Genomic DNA, 16,014 nt, shown 5'->3' on the forward strand with positions numbered 1-16,014 from the left:
AAGACTGTACTTTTATTGTTAAAATTACTAATAAATATTCATGAGGGAGTAGTTCCAGGGAATAGCTCTGGTTTTTCAGGGAGCAGTCTTCAGATGAGTGAAATAGTCTCTTCTCGGGGAAATAGACAGTTTTATGGTATTAGTTGTATATAGAGTAGTTACAATTAAAGTATAATAATGATAGCTATGAAGATTTTGATTTACTCTCGTAATCACTATGGAAATTTTGATTTACTATATTGATAACTATGACATTAAAGTAATAACTTTAAAAAAATTGATCTTTTACTTTATAGGGATCACTTTGACACTTTGATTTACTACAGCTTACTATAGTAAACTATACTTAACTCTAGTTAAATAAAGTTATTTTTAGTAAACTACAGTTGTTTTATATTTTCATTGGAGTGTATCAACAAATAAATCAATTTTATAGATTTATATATTACAGATTTATATATTACAAATTTATTATATTACAGATTTATATATTACAATGTAATAAATAAATAAATGAAAATAAATATCTAAATTACAACAAAAAACAGAAGAACATATAATCAAACAATCAAATAAAGAAAAATAGATACATTTGTGCAATAACATATAGACTTACCATGTTTCCACGTTTCTTCGAAAGGTATTGTCTGTTTTTATTTATATAGAGGAATAGCCTTATTAGATCACAGCCTGCTAATTGTTTTTGAGAAGCCTGTTAAATGTGTCGGAAATACATATTTCAATATTAATTTTACAATTCCGACGACACTATTCTAACACCTACATTTAATTAATAAACTGACAATGTATCACTACCATGAAGGAAAGAAATGATATTGATTAATTAGGAATACACTTTAAATACAACAAATTCTCCCTTTTTGTCGCTTTTAGTGATATAAACACGTTATCTCTGAAAACATAATTTAAAACATCTTCTGGGAAGATTTTTTTCATATTCCTAGTGGTAATCCAACTTGCAGAGTGGAAAGTTCTTCATAGGTTTTTCATATCAATTGTTATAATTCTATCCCTAACTCTGAATTGACGACGGATTGTTCCGTTATTTCCCGATCATAACAAGGAGCAAACGGCGGATGTGACCCGTGGGCTGGAGATGCCGACTCTTCCTTTGCACCCGATCCCACCTCTGATCTTTTTAGGTCGGTCTCTGCTCTACTCCTGTTTTGTATTGATTTATGGTCTTTTGAACTTGAATATTGTTTGCTATCTCCATATGTTTACTTTCCTCTAATGATAATTACTAATTATGTTGGAGATTTAAATGACATACCACATATCACTCACACAAAACATTGACATTCAATGGAATAAAAATACCCTTCAACATGATTTTTTATATATACTTTTTTCTTTTATTTTTTTTTATTTTTTTTATTTTTTTTTTTTTTGGTTTTGTTTTTTTGGTTTTTGTTTTTTATTTTGGTTTACAAACAAATTTGCTTCATATAAAACAATAAACAGAAAACATAAGCACAGTCTTGCAAAACAGAGAAAATACTGGTGGACCTTTCATATTTCCCGCTTATAAAAAGTCATATGGTCCATAACTAAGGGTATTATTCGAAAAAAAAATCCATTCTCATTAATATATGTTACTGTACTTCATGTTAGTCAATTAAAACAAATGAAACGAAAGAAAGGGACTCAGAAAGTTCAGTTTAAAAATTATAATAAAATCAAGTAGTGGTTACTTGTTCGTGTTTTAAACTTCAGAACATTTATTAACAATAATAGTTCGTTTAGAGTAGCGAACATTTAAATGTTGCACACGCTTTAGATTTCAGCAAAAAAAAAAAATTAAAACATGCGCTTTCATGTACATACATAAATTTTAGTCTTTAATGCAAGTTGAATATATTTCTCCTGTTTGTTGGAAGATTTTTCTTAATTTTTTTTTTGTACTTTTACTTTAATCTGATTTTGACTGATTTGTCAGGAAAATGTACATATTGGCTACTTTTGTCCTTGTTATAAAAAAAGAGCTCTTAATGTAAAATATCCATAACACAGTACAACAATTTTCATAATAAACATCAAGTAATTAAGGAGGCGGGGTTGGGGAATCGGAGGGCGGTGGTCGCACATTTACTTCTCCTCCCCAAAATACTAAATGTTGGATTTTGAACACTCGATTTCTTAATACATAAATTTGTAGGCAGTCAGTTAAAACAAGAATACATGTATATATTTTTGGAAATTTTCCGTTGGTAGTCAGGTAGTGGCATAGATTCATTTTCATTTGGTGCTTATTTATTTAATTCTTCTCCTGGATTATTTATTTTCCAGTAGAACTTTCCGTATTCTTCTCTCTATAACAACAAGACTGCGCGACACAGATTTAAGATTTAGAGGTAAACCAAAAGCTAGATATATAAACATGCCAAGACCACCGTTAAAAAGCGTATGCAACACTGAAAATAATTGTAATTCAGTGAGCTGAGCCAAAAAGCCGAACAACCATGCTACACCAACCAAGGTAGAAAGCCGGAAGTACGCACCTAATCTACTCTTTTCCTTTGACTTTCTTATATCGATCTTTACACAAATCCGAGATAATGTCACCAGAAACATGAAAGAATTGATACAGATGAATAAACCAACAGGTAGTGCAAAAGTAAAGAGGGTCATATTTGGGTCCGCAATGTAGCACGTGCGAGGAGAGTAGCCAAGACTCTCCCATTCACTTTGGAAAAGGCTTACAATAACATTCACAGCAACTATTGCCAAACATAGAACGGCATCAACCAGTAAAAAAAATAATACCCGCAAACCTTCTTTTTTCTGTAGAGCTGATAAAGTAGTAAAGGATTGAAAGATTTGAAAGGTAGATAAACTCATCCAACATATGACAGAAAGCCAGATGAAATGAACCATCATGCCAATCCCAATACACAACGACTTATTCCAAAGAAAAAACTTAGAGAAAGTGTAAACTGTATTTGCCAAAACTGACAATACAGCTAATGTAATGATATTGTTATCTGCAAATGATCTGTTGGATTTGTTGAGATAAAACGTTAGTATTGTAACCAGAGAAGCAATGGAGGAGAGAGAGAGACATGTTAGTGAAAAATACTTCATTAAGTTGTCATCTGAAATTTCAGTTAGACTGTTTACTTGGCTGATAGCTTTAAGGTACTGTTCGAGACATATTTCTACACTGCGCTTATCCTGAGCCTCTTTAAACTGATTTGAAAAGAAGCAGGCTTGAAAGTCTACTAGACATACAGAAAAGTGTGACACATTTAATTTGGCGTCTGCTGTTTTCACTTTCACTTTAGGACAGCGATACCAGTCAGCTACAACAATCACCATGTCGAAAACTTGCAATTATTTTTATTGGTGGATTTTGAATCTTGGTAGATGAAACATGTACTTCCCTGTTTAATTTACACTGCATAAAATAATGACCTACATGTACTTATCTTTGGTGCGGGCGATATTTTTTATTTGTGCGGGTACGCTTGGTACTACATGTATTTCCGTCTTTACTTATTTCCCTATTTGATAATAATCCGGAAAGTAGAAATGAAACTTGATAGAATAATATATATCCAGAAGTAAAATCCACGATTAATACATTTTGGAATGATTTTAGCTCACCTGAGCCGAAGGCTTAAGTGAGCTTTTCTGATCACATTTTGTCCGTCGTCCGTCCGTCCGTCCGTCTTGCTGTCCGTATGTCCGTCTGTCTCTAAACTTTTCACATTTTCGGCTTCTTCTCAAGAACCAGTTGGCCAATTTTAACCATGCGTGGTACAAAGCATCCTTTGGTAAAGGGGAGTTTAAATTGTTAAAATGAAGGGCCAAGTCCCCTTACAAGGGGAGATAATCAAAAAAAGACAAAAATAGGGTGGGGTCACTAAAAAATCTTATTCTCAAGAACCACTGAGCCAGGAAAGCTGAAACTTATGTGGAAGCATCCTTGGGTAAGGTCGTTCGGGATCATACTCATAATAGTTAAGTTCCGGGTTACCCCGGTATAAATACATTTTATCTTGACTCATTGGATTCAAATAGAAACGGTTACGAATATTTGTACCGAATAAAGAATTGCCATGGATATGAAATCTTTGCCCAACAACAGAAAGAGTTACATTAACTTCTCTGTTTAGAGATGATAGAAGTACCGACATATTCTGTATAGAAAACACATTTTTCAACCTCTGTATCATAATGTCAACGTTATGAAAATGGTCTACCGAGAGTTCCAGAACAATTGCCAAGAAATCTGGTTTTAACGGAGTCAAAATTGAAATCCGACAGAGGAAATCAGTCAAATTATTAAAAAATATAATGCTTGCAACGTCTGCTTCAACATCCCTTAAATGGTATTCCCAATTAATCATGTCGGAATCTTCTGGAAATGTAAGCATTAGATTCAATTCGTAGTTGCTCTTTCCAAGCATTTGATAACGAAGTTGGCAGGTTGAGTTGTTGTAAATGTATTCTGGCTCACATTCAATATCCAGGCACTTGGACTGAAATAGACAAGACAGTTTTAATATATATATATATATATATATATATATATATATATATATATATATATATATATATATATATATATATATATATATATATATATATATATATATATATATAAATCAGCATGTAGTTCAAAAAAAGCTAAATATGACTTTAAAAGGGAATAATTCATCTGTAAAAGCGGGCCTCGAGACTGAGAATTTCATGTCTTCTCTATTTGTTGGATGTTTTGATCCAGAAGAAGAATAATTAAAAATTTCAAATGAGAAATGAACAAAAAAGATAAATATACTTTACCAATATATAGCAAGACGATTTATAATTAAATCTTATGTTTCATTGTCAAAACAGGAAAACGTTAATAAACGTTTTAAATTTTTTAATTGATTAAAAATGTATGTGAAGTAGAAAGACAAATATTGAAATATGACATACCATTTCTTTGTCAAATACTTGATTTTTTGCGCAATTAGTGTCTTTTGTGTTCACTTCATTTTCAGTTTGTTTGAAATCCATCAGAGCTGTAAAGGATGAAAGCATAGAAGTGATGAATCCTGCTCCGCCTACGTCATTTTGAATCGTAAGATCAAAGACAACTTTTTCACACAGGGCACAATAAATGTTTTTATAAATGTTATTGGAAGTCTTGTAGGGTAAGTAGTATTTCTGACAAGAGTCACGAAGGATAGCCTTTGTTTCTTCTGTTAGTCTGTGGAGTTTGTTGCAAGTAGGAACAATTTGAGCTGTATATTTTACACAGGGATTTATTATCCTTTGAATATACTTTGGTGGATGAAATCCAATGTTGCAGACCGAACGGTTTATTGAAAACACAGATTTGTAAAGAGTTTCGAATTTATCATTTGAAAAAAGCGCCGATCGATTCATGCAAATTTTTTCCGTTTCCCAAGGAACCATATCTAAAATTGATTCATTATTGCATAATGAGCACTGGATATTAAGATACGTTTCATTTGTTAACAATGACGTCACTGGCGTAGCATTTGTAATGTTTCTAGATTTAGGTGACAAGCAAGTAGCTCCACTTTGACACGTATCAACCATCCAGTACGATTTACCAAGTCTAATTCCCGTGTCTTTATTCCACAAAGGCTCAAGGCAAGACAAAGGCGGACCTCTTTCTTTTCCCTCTTCAATTGACATATATTCAATGAAGTCTGGAGTAACGGATTGTCTGTAGAATTTAGAAGGACAACAAGTGGCTTTTCTCACACAAGAATCTTAAAAGTCACATTGTGTACACGATGGATGCAGGATAAAAGTATAGTTCCTCCTAAATTTTGGTCCAAGACACATATCCTGTTCAGGGCATAGCAGAAGATAATTCTCGAGCAAGAATTTTGCCTCTGTATCTTCGATCCATGAGGTTAGATTTTCTGAATCACTGAAGTCGTCAACGGTTGGAAAGAGGAAATCCTCGGGAATAAAGATTCCCCCTAATGCTACACCAACTGTTGAAGTTATGAACAAAACGGGGATCTATAAAGGAAACAGAAATAAATAAGAAAAAGATATCAAGTTAAAAAAAAAAAAGAAAAAATAGAGCAAGTTTAAAAACTTCAATGGGAAATAAAGGGGGTAGGGAAAGTATGTAAATCCTGACTCACGTCATTTTCCATTAATGTTTTCAACTTGTTATTTATTACATTAATATGTACTAGAGTATGTATTTGAGATTGACATTTAAATAGAAATATTGCGATGACTGTCTTGCGTAGATTCTAATAAACCGCGAAAGGTGTAATGGTTTGGAAATAGCAATGATGTTACTTAATATTCAAATTATTAAAGACATGAAAATAATGTATTTATTGTGTCTTTAAAATATTGGAGAATCAGGCGCTTTTTGAAGCATCAATAAAAGTTAAAGGTGGGTGATGAAAGTATCCGATTTATTTTTTTGTATCATGAAATACCCTTCCACCTCAACCCTTGAGCTAGGTGTTAAAAATATATTCTTTTCCCTTTTGTTTATTTAAATTACGTTTTCGTTGTTTTACATGTTTTAGCTATATAAAATTATTAAAGTTATGGAAATATTATTGAGAATTTTTTTCTGCTGTGGGTTTTTGTTTTTGTCTTTTCAGATATAAGAGATTTCGTTGAAGGAGAGTAACGATGCAGATCTGAATTTCCTGCTATTTCCGTATTCTGGGACCTTTGGAATGATCTCTGGCCGAATACCATGCGTTACAAGGGTCAACTTGGCGAATTTTTCATTCGAGGAGTTACGGGAAAGATAGTTCAAGAAAATGTTAAGGTAGTCTCAACTATACTTCACAGTAATCGTATTGGCGAAATCGTCACCTTCAATTTAACCATTGTACTGTTGAATTTGTTGACTTTCTGTGGTTGATGTTGATATATGTGATGTTTGATGTTGATATATGTTATGTTGGCTTTGCGAATTATAACTTATACAATGTTAATCTAAAGCAAAATAATATAATTAAAAGATAATGTATGTTGTAATGTGTCCGTAGCACGAATGAGGTCAACCCAGCGTGCTACTTTTCCCGTCAGGGAGGGCACGACATATGTTGATGTTGGGAGTATGCCAGTTTCCTGGCAGACCCATGGTGTGTAGACCACTGTGGACAATACCTGCCAACTCGAGTAAAACATCAAACTTAAAAATACTGAGCATTTTTTATTACATATAGGTCTTTGATAAACTCTTCTATTGGAAATGATAACACCTCTGAAGTTTTAAAGGCCTGTATTTGCTCACAACTGATGGACTTTTTAGCTTGGTTGTTTTTAACATTTACATATATGATTGCGCCAATGAGAAAAGGGTCCTTATGGGAATTTTTACACATTTTGAGTTCTTCGTGAATTTTGATAGAGGAACTTTAGAAGTTGTCAAATATGAATTTTTATGGTCCTATGTCTACTCTAAGTAGGTTTTTTCTTCATTTTAATCAAAGATACTTTAACAGGTTCATAATGACGTCATCTTTTTCAACAACGTCAAAAGTTTTTAGAGTGAACATGAAATAATTTTGTTCTGTAATTTTACTACGGTAGTTAATAGCTGTATAATGTATTAAATATTTACCAGTACATATTATTTTTATCTCATTGTATCATTTAATAATTTAATAATTATGGATTCAGCAGTGGTGTATAGTATTATGAGTATTTGTTTGTTTTACATTTCACTTTTCCATGACAACAGGGGGAGACCTTAACATTGGGCGACATTCATTCAGTTTTTCAGAAATAATTATTTTTTCAAACCAATTTTTTACTAGTAATCCATGCAAGAGTCATTTGAGAAGCCCGTAGAATTGATAAGAAAATTATTTTAACTTAAACTTAAATGCTCTCGATAGGTCAAGATGTAATTTTTCTTGTCTGAATTCACCTTAGAACGATACATCTTAAGTTACCATTTATGTGAAAAATAATTTTAAAAAATATATCTGGAACAACAATAAGCTACTTAAATGCTATTGAGAAGTGAAAATTTTCTTGATTGTTCTTTTTTTTCTGAATTTTATATAAAGACAGAAAATTTGTGAAGTGTGGTATCATGTAATTACAATAGGGGTCAAAAAATATATTAAACAATACACTAAATATTTTTCATTCTAGCAGTAAAAATATTTTAATATTCACCAAATAAAACGATGAAAAAATTATAAAAAAATGAATGAGTAATTAGCCGCACACTCTTACACAATAGATAGAACCAGGATTAACATTGGTAGGATCATGTGTGTTTTGTGGAGGAGGGGGGTAAAAATGTAAATGGCAGAAACTTACGATTCTTGCGAACACGATTTAAAATACATAAATAAATATATTTTTTTACTTCCCAAGTTCTAGATGCAAACGCGTGGTGTCTCTCCTACACCCAGTACCATTTACCCTACAACTTGTAAATTACTTTTTTATTTAGGTTTGAAATAATACCGCATATTATTCCTCATTTTATATTAATACCTTTAATTCCGAACATTGCCATTTTCAAAATCATGAGGACTATCAGTATGAGCCTGGAACTAAATTGCTATGAATTCAGTCTTGTTAATCAGGCATAAATGACACCCTAGAATGACAAAATCCGATTTTATGAAATGGATGGTTTTAGAAGCATACCCATAGAATTAAATTAAATTAAAGATGCCATTTACAAAAATTTAATAAGAATTTCGAACAAAATTGGTTCGTCGCCCCCCCCCCCCCCCTCCATTGATAAAAACATGCGTAGAATCGCAATATGTCGCCCCCGACTTCGTTCGGGGCGACATAATAATGATAAGAAACAGAGTAAAACATATCCAGTAGACAGATCCATAATAACATCGTTTAATTTTTTATAAAATCATGCAGTTTATCGTATAGATTTTGTTGTGGTTGGGTTGGTTAAAATTTATAAGCATGTAATTTTTCATGCCTAAATACACAGTCAGTTAAATTCGACTGTTTTGAATAATTTATTTTCTGACAACTGTCTGTGAACTGGCGGAGTTTTGAAATATCAGATTTTTGTAGGGATGTAAACATCTTAGAAAATTCATATATTATTTTACGACTTGATAAAAAAAAAAAAAGAAAAAAAAAAAAGAAAAAGAAAAAAACCATTTCATTCATTCTATTGATTTGTTTTCTAATTTTATTATGTGAAGTGTGTTTTACAGAGTGTGAATTTTATTCTGGTCCCGTGCTAGAAGCTTGGATATGCTAAGCCTTATAAAGCCTTACATGTTACGGAAATATAAAAGGACACCCACACCTCAACCCCTGTACTGCCGCCAAAATAAAACAAAATGCAAGCATATTGTTGTAACGTTTTATGTCGTGTATTTTCAGCATTGGATTTTATTTTCTGCCTGCATTTACATGTAGAAATAAAACCCAACCTGAACTTATAAGGATTTTTTTTATCAATCAAAACAAATAAAATCATACATGTATTATGTGCATATATAATAATATTCATGCATAGTTCAGTGATGAACTAAGTTTTGAGCGTGATAATTGATCTGTTAAGAGACATTCAATGCTGATAGAGCTTTGGTGAAAGATGAAGTTCTTCATGGCTTTAGAGATTAATTTGCAGATAAGGCTTAAAAAATTTGAACTCTGTATAAAAAGCAACACGTAAGTACCAAAAGATTAACATGTATATTTTGGAGATCTTAAAATAATAAATAGTCATACATGAACAAAAAGAATTTTTCTTGCATTTTACGGTATTTTATTTGTTTTAAAAATTCATCTTTTTCAATAAAGTTTCACATTTCTCAATATTAAATAAATAGATTCAATATAAATATTTTTATCTACCCCCCAAACTCTCTCTCTCTCTCTCTCTCTCTCTCTCTCTCTCTCTCATCAGATTCACTTGACCCGCTCTATTTAAGTTAGAACATTTAGAACCATTTTTTCATTCGGATGTTTTTGCTTCTTTTATTTTCTCTAAATTGAAGCGTCTTTGTGCAACAAGAAAATAAGACAAAACAACATTTTTTTTTATTAAAGTTTATTTCATTTAATCATAATTATAGGGTAGACAGTATTCATGTATATTATTTTTAATAAAAAATGAAAATTGTTTGTAAATTATTTCATGAAAAAATGCTATACATAAGGGATTTGAAAATAAAATTGAAAGTCTGGTTCAATTTTGCAGTTTTCCTTTTTTTCTTTGTTTTTCTTTTTCTACATTAATTTAAACTTTAGAGGACATTGTTTCCAGAGTACAAAAAAATTTTTTTTTAAAATGATAATTGTGCTGACAATTAAAATTGTTTCCATTTGGTCATAAAAGATCTCTTTTATAAACTGGGAGCAAATTCGTGCGAACATGCAGCTAAAATGTTAACAAGTACGCAATTAAAATAAAAGTCCCTCTCTGGAACCCCTGTTACATCGATTGTTGACATCAGAGTTATCTCTCCTATTTTTTTATTTATAGAAAAATACCAATATCTTGACCGTCTTTCTTACACATTTTTGCTAGATTTGTAAAAACTTTGCAGACATGTTTAGTTTCACCATTAACAGAAAGAATTTAACAAAAATTTAAGCAGTATGCACCGATGAGTCAATGTTTACATGTGATCGACACGATCGAGATGTATATATTGAGAGTAGTGGAGCGGATCTCACAAAAGGACGACAATTTTCCATTGCAATAGTTTAACAATATACCCCCATCTAACATGTATCCTCAAATAGTCTAAATATTAGAATAAAATTTATTTTTGTAGAGTATACACGTTTATTATCCCATCAGAAAAAAATACCTTATATAACGGTACATGTTGGAAAACTTATTGCCGTATTGGTACAGGCCTTTCAGGGACGATATGTTTGTAAAGAAACCAGTTCTAAATGATTGTATTTATATCTATTAAAATCAGTGAATTAGGGGATTCAGACATTGATTAAACTAATTTATAAATGAAAATAAATTCCACTCGTTGGAAACGGCGATAAAAAATCTGGATGTGTCAAACGTCAAAACACGTGGATAGAAAAAAAATCTGCGTCGAAGTTCACCGTCAGTCTGCAACGTCACATCTTTATGACGTTATTTCTTTGTTTAAGTAAAAATGTCATAAGGACCCTTTTCTCATGGGCGCAATCATATATATCATTACATCACCAAGTGATGCCTGGTTACTTAAAATGTCAATGAAATGTATTTATAGGGTTGTCCCAGAAAATGCAAAGATTTTCAATACGTTTTCCTTTACTTATATCATACAATTAAAAATAGGCATGTACCATAACCACCATTTTTATATAATTCACAAAAATTTCATTAAAATATCTCTATAAATAAAACTTTTCTCTCTGATAAACACATCATTCAAACTGGCTCCAGGCCTTACATTGACAACGTCGAAACGCAGCTCATGCAGTTTCTGAATTTGTTCAGTTGTGCGTCATTCAAATTTTGCTCAAAGCAGAAATTCATATTTAAATTCATTTTTTTTCAATTACTCGTACCTAGCTAAATATGTATTTTACACATATTACAGTTAAAGATGAATCAAGGAATTTTTAATTTTTCACATAGAAAATATTCGAACCTAGATCATAAACTTTACTGCTCGTCTGAAGTCAAGGTAGTCTCAACTTAAGAAATTCCACAAATTAATTTCAGTTTGTCGTTATTTTTTTTTCGTGAACGAAACGTTTCTTTCATCAGACAACCTCCCAGCACTGTTAAGGCTTACTACGAGAAATCAACGGAAAACAGAAGTGCAAAAACGGGCATTGTTTTTAAAAATGAATTTATTTCTATTCAAATGTTCTATTATCACAGAACTTAAATACTTATGGAAATAGCGTAATACAACCTACTCTATACTATATAGAGTTTAGTCCCATCGATGGACAGTCATGTGGTGAATGCATAGTAGGTACACAGAATGTAGGTCAATAACAAATTTCAATATCGCAAGGGCATACTCTAGTTGAAATTAAATATTCAAGCTATTAATTCTTTCTGCATATTTTGTACTTTCTGGAAAGTGCTGCTGCTTTGAATAGAATCCGCATTTTAATAGTTAAAATTTCAAGTAAATAGGCCCATGTCGAAATATGTTTGACTTTTACCAGATAGTTTGTGTACTTATGAAGGCATGCTCTCGATTTAAAGAAAGCAGCAGCACTTTTCAAGTTAAGGAACATATCCTCTATTCATATTAAAAAAATGGTCAAGATTAATTTAGTGTATGCCCTTGCGAAAGAGCGATTTAATGATGCACCTCGATGTAAAATATACCTAACCTGAACATAAAAACACGAAAGAATTATCTAAATACATTCTCTCGATATAATGAATAATCGCACAAACAAATGATATACATTGGTATTATTAGCCTATTAAAATCCTGTAAATAATATTTTGTTTTATAATTAGACGCATTTTTCATTGTTAAAAAATTCCCAAATCTGCCTTTCACAGCACATGAAATACGTAATTTTTACTAAAATGACGTCATGATTGACAAGTTCATTGAGATCGATGATTTGTTAAAACCAGCTGTATGAGATTTAACTAGCGACTTTTGTTAATGCATTGATAAGTTTTATTGTTGTTTATTATGCTAATACAGTTTAAAGTTGCAAATTATTTCATTTTCGGGTAATATGAGAAATGCATAAAAGTCATATTTTTGGTGTGACGTAACAGTAAACTTTTCCCGTATAAATAAGGCCCCGCCCCCTTTTTCTGGCCTTAACAGTGCTGCGCTGTCTATCTATCTTTGAACCCCTGTTACTAATAATAAACATATGCTTGATACATGTGCTTGTGTTTCAGCTGTTTTCTATGTTAACAGGAAGCATACCCTGCTCTCTACAGTATTGACTGATAATTTCGTGTCAAGCATTACTGTAGATTTCTAAGTATAGTCGAGGAATTAATAATCGCGTTATTTCGCGAAAAGCACCGCACTTGAAATGAAATTACTTGCTTTTATTTTTATGATGCTGAAATCTGTTAAATTTTTGATCAAGCGTCTATTCGAGAATCATAATTCTCGCGTTTTACTGTTGAAGAACCCATTTGCGATAATAAGTACTCTCGAAAAATAAGGAATCTACATAATTGCAGGATATAGCCTGTTTTGACAGTATCAAACTGACAAGTATATACGACACACGTATATTGATAATAACACAGATTCTATGAATGTAATATTTGTAACCTTATATTTCCATACAGCCGTGCAATAAAGAAAACTAAGATGGCAATGCTCTTATTGAAAGTCAAGATATATTGCACCGATATTTAATACCCTTCAAATACTGATTCTAAATGATTTGACATTACAATTTTAAAGTATTCGCATGGTCAAAATGATGAAAAAAAATGAAAATATAATTTCCCAACAATGTGAAAAATTTGGTCAGGTGCTTTAAAGATTTTTTTAAAAGTTGGCTTTTTTATGGGAAAACATTCTTTATCAGACTTATCAGCTCAATGTCTCTAAATTAGGAAAAAAATAGAACAACAAAAAAAATTAATAAAGCACCTATTTTTTTCCCTTAAAACCACCAGGACATCCCTCACAAACAGTGAAAGAAGAATGTTTTTTTTTTTTGACAAGGATTTAAATTTTGCTTTATAAGCGAGTGTACTGAGATCGCAAAAATTGATAATCGATAAAACTTAATTCCGTTTAAGCTGTAGTAACTCTTTTATTGAGCATTTGAAAATCGTTAAAACTACCTCATCACTAAAAAAAGAGCATCGGTTTTTCATCGCTAAATTTGCGTCGCGCTAAAAATTCTACTAATACGGTAACATGTTCGAATTGGAATCAATTGCACAGCAGCTGAATATTGTTACAGAGAAAAGTGATTGTGCGAGAATGATAACAGATAAATGAACAACACACATAAAACACTTCAAAGATTTTCTAGCATTCAGCTTCCACGTACGTAATTGTAAATGCCTGTATGTACATGTTAGCATACATTACAAAATAAAAAATACACTTAACGATAAACTTAATTATTCATTAAAACTATTTATGGATAAATAAATAAAAAAAATAAACAAATACTTACATTGTAAATAGATAGAATATTAATGTGTCAAGCAGTCTATAAATTAAATGATTCTAGAAATAAATTAAACAAACAAAAAATGAATAAATAACTATAAAATAGGAAATAAAAATAAATATTAAAGAAGTAAAGAAAGAAACAAATACAAATAGATAACTTCTCGCAATTTCCTGCAGACTTACCATTTTTTCAAGCTACTTTCTTCAGTATTGTTCTGAATCTTATTTATATAGAGGAATAGTTTTATAAGCGGAACCCAGTCCATTTACGTTTTTTAAAGAAACCTGATACATATTATAATTAAGAAAAAAACTCAATTGGTTTCCATTTTGATTTCTGGTGAAATGCAATGCTTACACCTATATTTATTAAATACATGGACAATGTATCAATTTTCCTAACCAAAGCACAATTTTATAGTTAAAAATACCCTTTAAACAAAGAAAATTATCTGCCCTGAGGTTAAAGTGTTATGAACATGTCAATGCTGAGAAAAATAATTTTACATAGGTTCAAATTAAAAAAGAATTCAAATGGTCTTTTCACCTCAAATGTTATTAAAAATGTGACTTATGTTCATATTAGTTATATATTAGTCACCCACTGGCGATATCTGGGGTACATTTCTTCCGTTTCTCGAAAAAAAAGTTGCAAAAGAAAACTGTATTTCTTTAGGAAGATCAATCAACAGGCGACCGTTTCACAAACAAATTGTACATTGTAATTGTACGATAGCGTTTACGATCGTCAGACGTAGACGTCAACGAGCGTTACACTAAACCTATCGTAAACGTAGCACTTACAACCGGCGAGTGACGATCAACTTATAGGAACTCTTCTGACAAAGGAGGTTACTGTGGTTACAGCAACCGATTATAAACAATGGAAGAGAGAAATGGCAACTGGACTAGGCGGCAGTTGAGAATTTGGTGAACCTCGTTACAGATTGTGAGCGATTTTTATTATTCGAAGAAAGTTTAGTCCATCGCTCACAGTCCAGACAAACAACATGTCTGAAACGACATCACAAAAAGGTATATCGTACTTACACAAGTTACAGGACCTATAGATAATAACATCTTTACATTTTTAAAGATCGTTTTTTTCCCAGAAGAATACTGTTAACCAATTTTTATTCGCTTGCTTGAAATTTTCGTGAAGTTAGTCATCGCGAATATTTCTCGTCGCAACCGGTCCTTAGAGTGTTATGTGTATATGTGTGTAATTAAATAGAGTTCAATCATTGCCAATGTAAGAATTTTTAAGAACGATTTTACAAAATATCGCGAAGTCAAGCTTGGCTCAGCATATTTCTATCCAGTATACACAATTTAATTGCGTTATACAGTGCAGTAAAGCAAGATAAATTAATATTTAAACAATCTTGTCTATCTGTTTTTAAATTTCCCATAAAGCGTATCATAATAATTCAATACAAATGAAAGGATTGTACGCCATGTATAACTTATCTTTTTTTTTAGTTTTGTACGTATCATATCGGTAAAAATCACTGGTTGGAAGGGACCTCGAACAACAATCAATCCTCTAGTTTATTTATTTCTTTTGATTTATTTGCATGACGTGTCATATTTTGTTATTTTGTTGTCTCCATTCTTTTTGTTTAGTTTTCTTTTCTTTTCCGTATATAAGAAGCAACCTTGCGTACATTTAGCATTGAAAGCATGCCGGTGTAAAGACATATAATGCCGTCATCAAATAATGACCGGTAGGTCATTTGTCAACGACAAAAAATGAAAACCAAGCCATAAAAATATTCTTGTAGAAAAAGAGGTCTAGGGGGGTGTTTTTATATGTGGCAAAAAAAAAAATTGATTCACATTGAAAAAGAACACCCTTCCAACACATTGAAAAAAAAAAAATTCAGGTGATTTATTCCATGGTTCTAATCAATGTTTATATTTTAATATAACATTTTTG

General features: G+C 31.5%; 1 protein-coding gene across 1 annotated transcript; it reads right to left on the reverse strand.

The window, feature by feature from the left end:
* Positions 1-2,295: 2,295 nt before the first annotated feature.
* On the reverse strand, positions 2,296-6,152 carry LOC134272488 (uncharacterized). Its single transcript, XM_062754712.1, has 5 exons — positions 6,141-6,152; positions 5,775-6,012; positions 4,948-5,690; positions 4,067-4,163; positions 2,296-3,347 (listed from the first exon to the last, which is right to left on the reverse strand). The coding sequence occupies exons 1-5, from the start codon at positions 6,150-6,152 to the stop codon at positions 2,296-2,298; spliced, it is 2,142 nt and encodes a 713-aa protein (XP_062610696.1).
* Between the last annotated feature and the right edge of the window lie 9,862 nt (positions 6,153-16,014).

Source organism: Saccostrea cucullata, unplaced genomic scaffold, assembly GCF_032062105.1.
Source record: "Saccostrea cucullata isolate Sc308-1 unplaced genomic scaffold, CSIRO_AGI_Scuc_v1 ctg4229, whole genome shotgun sequence".
Lineage (NCBI taxonomy): Eukaryota > Metazoa > Mollusca > Bivalvia > Ostreida > Ostreidae > Saccostrea > Saccostrea cuccullata.